Source organism: Clinocottus analis, unplaced genomic scaffold, assembly GCF_023055335.1.
Source record: "Clinocottus analis isolate CAN_PGR_092001 unplaced genomic scaffold, fCliAna1.0.p SCAF_2, whole genome shotgun sequence".
NCBI lineage: Eukaryota > Metazoa > Chordata > Actinopteri > Perciformes > Cottidae > Clinocottus > Clinocottus analis.
Window position 1 is genome coordinate 24613391 of NW_027175931.1, and position 5000 is coordinate 24618390.

The 5000-nt window shown below is 45.4% G+C and overlaps 1 protein-coding gene across 6 annotated transcripts in view; it reads right to left on the reverse strand.

Moving 5' to 3' along the window:
* The window catches only part of actn4 (actinin, alpha 4), a 49050-nt gene extending 47043 nt beyond the window's left edge, over positions 1-2007 (reverse strand). For 5 of the 6 annotated variants that reach the window (XM_068585686.1, XM_068585689.1, XM_068585687.1 and 2 more), the window contains exon 1: positions 1584-2007. In XM_068585686.1, the coding sequence (XP_068441787.1) occupies positions 1584-1709 (126 nt within the window). In that variant the 5' untranslated portion in view covers positions 1710-2007. The remainder of the gene's footprint in view (positions 1-1583) is intronic. The other variant, XM_068585683.1, reaches the window with a different exon arrangement.
* Positions 2008-5000: the final 2993 nt, after the last annotated feature.

Sequence of the window (5000 nt, forward strand, 5' to 3'; positions counted from 1 at the left end):
ACAGGCACAAAGTCCTCGCCGTCCAACCACCACGAAGGGAACAGCAAAGGCCCGGCGCCGCCCTTGAGGAGGGGTGATGCCAATCGACAGCAGCAGGAATGTCTGACGTCGTCGACGGCCCAAAACGCTGAGTGGCCTGTTAGAAATGCACGAGTCAATGCTCGGCATGCTGCAGCACCACTAGTAAAAGCATGCCAGTCATCCGGCCGGCCAGCGAGTAAGACGGGGGCGGTTAGCGCGAAAAACACACCCCACTCAAATCATTCCACTCGGCTCTCCAGTGCACTGCCTCTCCACGCCCTCGTCGGAGAGCTTGTGTCCATGTTGCATGAGCGTGAATGGTTCTACATTTTGAGGCATGATCATTCGGCACGGCAGCTGGGGGGGTCACTGCGTAAAAAACAAGGTCACCTTTGTCGAGTGACTATCAGAGGAGAAGTATATTAGCAGAATCTGTTTTTTTAAACATATCGTGAAAGAGGAAGAGTTAGAGGATGAGGAGAAGTTGGACAGAGAGCTTATGAAGGTGGGAGAGTTGAGTAGGAGTAGGTGCTGCTGGTTTTAGACCAGTAAAAATAGCACAGTACATGCAAATTAAACAAAATGCTACAGATGCAATGTGTGTAGGCAGGCCTTGTAACCTGAAGCAGCACATATACCTGGTTAGACTTAAGAAATACAATTTAAATGCATGTGTGTGCATGAAGGTATGTTCCCCAAATCATAGCAGCATAACTGCATGTACAACAAGTGTGCTGAGCATGCTCTTTGTTTTAAACACCTTTGCTATTCACAGAACATCCGGGTTTACAATATAGCAGTTTGAAATGTTTGGAGATTCATATCTGCTTTGAAAAAAAAGTCGTAAACCTTTAAAGGAAAAAGCTGCTAACCATGTGAGCAATGTCCCCTGCAGGTGATGGTAAATCAAACCTGTCGAGACTCTGCACTGCCCGCAGCAGCTTCAGGGTTAACGTCTGCTGCTCGGCCCTTGAAGCGTCGCCACCGGGCAGCGGGTCACAACGCGCCGGTCCTACCGGCCTGAGCGCGGCCTCCGAGCGGCCGAGCGGGACGGGAAGCCTCGGCAACGCGCTACAAACCCCTTCCGAAAAAAATAACAAGACACGGCTTCTCTCGCCATTTTAAGTCCCAAATGTCAGCACCGTCACAATGTTTTATTTGTTCTGTTGCTACAATGTGGCGCCGTGTTTCCGCTCGCGCAGAGGCAGCAGGGCCGCGGGAGAGAGAGCTCATGAACCCGAGCGAGTTATTACTTCTCATTCACGGTGGGGGTTCAAATACAACATGTTAGCATTTTAGCCAGCGGGGAACGGAAGCAGCTGGACATGGAGGAGACGAGCGAGGACGGTTGAGCCGGACTGCGAGGGGAAAATAATCAATTGATGTACAGAAAAGTGGGTCATCGTGAGCAGAGCGGCGGGGTTTTAGAAAGCAGACAAAACGAGGCCCGCACACGGTCTCTGACCTCCACTCCCCGTCCCATCCCTCCCTGCCATTTTCTTTCCGCCCGCCGCCTCCTCCTCCTCCTCAGCCCGGCCCAGCCCGGACTTCTGGTTCCTTACCTTCCTCTGCTGCTTCTCCCAGGCCGGGTCCAGCAGCAGGTCCCGGTCCCAGTCGTTCTCTTGCTCCATGTAGATCTCTTCGCCTCCGGCCGAGGATTGGTTATTAGCGTTGTGGTAATCTACCATATCAGCCCAACCAAACCTGAGTGCGACACAGACAGACTCGCAATTCGTGAGGAAAATGTAAAGATGTAAAGCATAAAACTGAACTGGAGGAAGAAAAAAGAAAAACGCAACGGGGCCTGAAGGGAGAGGTGTCGCGCGGACGCGGAGGAGCGTCTTTCTCTCTTTCGGTCGCGAGAGAGTTTTGATGTGATGAATATCCGGCGTGTTCAGTCAGGAAAATCTGCGCTGCCGCTGTGAGAAGAAAAGCGCTTTCCCTCGGATGTGTGAGGCTGATGGGAGGAACCGGCCGCTCCTGCAGCTGCAAGAGGCGCCGACAAGCTGCGCGCGCAGATGGGTGACGCTTCCGGTGCCTCCTTTCAAAGTAAATCCCGTGCGCGTTTTAGTGTTTACGTGTTTTTATCTACAGCGACACAAACTTCCACAAACACCTTTCAGGGTTTGTTTGTTTTTTCACCCTTAATGAAAAACAACAAACACTGCACAGCTCCTCCATTTTAAATTATAGATATATTTGTACATATTTATATCGTACTATTTCCCTTTTTCAAATTGTATGTCCCTTTTTATTCTGAATGTTTTTTATTTTTCTTCTTGTGCTTCTCGATTTGTTTTCTTATATCTTGTGTTTACTTTATTTTAATTGTTTTTCTAACTATGTTTATGTTATGCGCCAATATGACAAAAAATATCAGCAATAAACTGGATTGGAATTTTCCTACAAAAAAAACAAGAAGAAAGATATTTAATCAAATCTCAACATGTTTCTCTTATCCATCCCTCATAATTATATGAATGCACTTTACTTAAATCAATTTGCACAGGGAATGTAATTTTGGATTTCTTTCGTTATTTTGTTCTTAAATCCTGTTTGTGTGAATTCTTAAGCAAAGTTAGGGCTTTTATTCTGAAGGGAACGTCGCGTATGTCGCCCTGTGAAACCGCAGTCGCGTGTAAATTGACCCTCCGGTCTGTCGGAGCTTCAATAGGCCGAGACAGCTCATGAATATTCATACGGTATTTGAACACGAGCTTCTGCAACAATGAAACATTGTTCATCTAAAATATTGAAATTAAAGGGATTTGACTGCACATGTTAAACTTTCATTTGTGTGTCAGATATAATTATATGATTTATGTCTTTATATCCAACCAACAGTCACAGCCAACTGCTCATTAATGTATTGATCGTTTACACAAACATTCTGATTTACAGTCATCTTTCCTATGATTTAAGATTGAAGAAGCCGTCAGCAGAAGCTGCAGGTCTCTGTTGTTGAGGCGCGTTTGAACAGCAGCTGGTCTCCTCTGCAGACTTCAACACTAGTTGTGTTGAGGAGTTTCTTATGTGTGACTTTTCTGTAACAGTGTGTGACGAGTGCAGCGAGGAGGTGTTGATGAAAAACTGTAATTGTGCTCCAAATCCTTCCTCTGAAGTCACTACAGTTATCATGTTAACATGTTATGATGTTAACATGTTATCATGTTATCCAGTTATCATGTTAACATGTTATGATGTTATGATGTTAACATGTTATCATGTTATCATGTTATCCAGTTATCATGTTAACATGTTATCATGTTATCATGTTATCCTGTTATCCTGTTATCCAGTTATCATGTTATCATGTTATCATGTTAACATGTTATCATGTTAACATGTTATCATGTTATCCTGTTATCATGTTAACATGTTATCATGTTATCATGTTATCCAGTTATCATGTTATCATGTTATCATGTTAACATGTTATCATGTTATCCTGTTATCATGTTAACATGTTATCATGTTATCATGTTATCATGTTAACATGTTATCATGTTATCATGTTATCATGTTATCATGTTATCATGTTAACATGTTATCATGTTATCATGTTATCCTGTTATCATGTTAACATGTTATCATGTCATCATGTCATCCAGGCCCATGTTTCACAAGTTAGTGTGAGTATTGAAGGACTAGAAGGATTATGTTCGTCTACAGCGGCAGACTCATGCTGTCTGCGGGAGATATCTTAAAAAGGGCAGCGCTGGGGCATCAGCATGCAGAAAACACCCTGAAGGGCACATTATTAGTTTTCTCTAACTGGAAGGGCAAGCGAGGGCCTTTGATAACTTCTATTCTACACTGGAGGGACATCCTCAACAGCATTTTGATATGTTTGTTTCCACTTCAAGCGCATCTTAGAAGGCACTTCATCCTGTTTTCACCACTGGCAAGAATCCTATAGAGTTCCTTATCACGTCATTTTCCACTGAAGGGCAACCGTGAAGTGAATTTCATCATGTTTTCTCCACTGGAAGGGCATCCTGAAGGGCATTTCATCATGTTTTCTCCACTGGAAGGGCATCCTGAAGGGCCTTTCATGATGTCTTCTCCACTGGAAGGGCATCCTGAAGGGCATTTCATCATGTTTTCTCCACTGGAAGGGCATCCTGAAGGGCATTTCATGATGTCTTCTCCACTGGAAGGGCATCCTGAAGGGCATTTCATGATGTCTTCTCCACTGGAAGGGCATCCTGAAGGGCATTTCATGATGTCTTCTCCACTGGAAGGGCATTATAAAGCTCCCATCATTACATCTTCTCCAAAGGAAGGAAATCTTGTCTCAACAGATGTTTTCTCCACTGGATGGGCCTCCTAGGGGGCACTTCTTATTTCCACCATGTGCGCATCCAGCAGGATACTTTTGTTGCTGCTGTTTGTTCAGACATGTTTGTTCTGAGTCCACCGGTGTTTGTCTGTGACTTCTCTGAGCACCAGATGATACAGGGCCAGAAGGTACTCTTTCATTTAAATGTACCATCCTTGATTATTGCCACTTATTTCAAACTTTTATCCTTGTAAATGATGAAATACCGTCCAGTGTCTCAGCCTCTGCTGCTAATGAGAAAAATAAGCTAAAAAGAGGAAATTCTTGAGTGGTTGATTCACGTCCTGCCGGTGAACCATCAAGAGGTCACGATCCAAACCGCCTGCGAGCCGCTGACCCAGAGGACCGACACCTATAAAAACAGAGCCGGGCCCCCGCCTGCAGGAGCCACCGACAGAAGTAGGTCACGCTCAGGCTGTCCGGGCCCATTAGCGTCACCGTGGCCCCGAGCGGCATGCGGGCCTCAGCGGGACCGGGCCTCAGCTCTGATGTCGTCACGTGACGCCACGAAGTACAGAGACTTCTGAATGGCTGAGTTTTAGAAGAGAACAAAGACAAGCAGAGCTCCAAATGTAGCGGCTGATGTTTACATTAGAGCTCATGATGTGTGTGTGTGTGTGTGTGTGTGTGTGTGTGT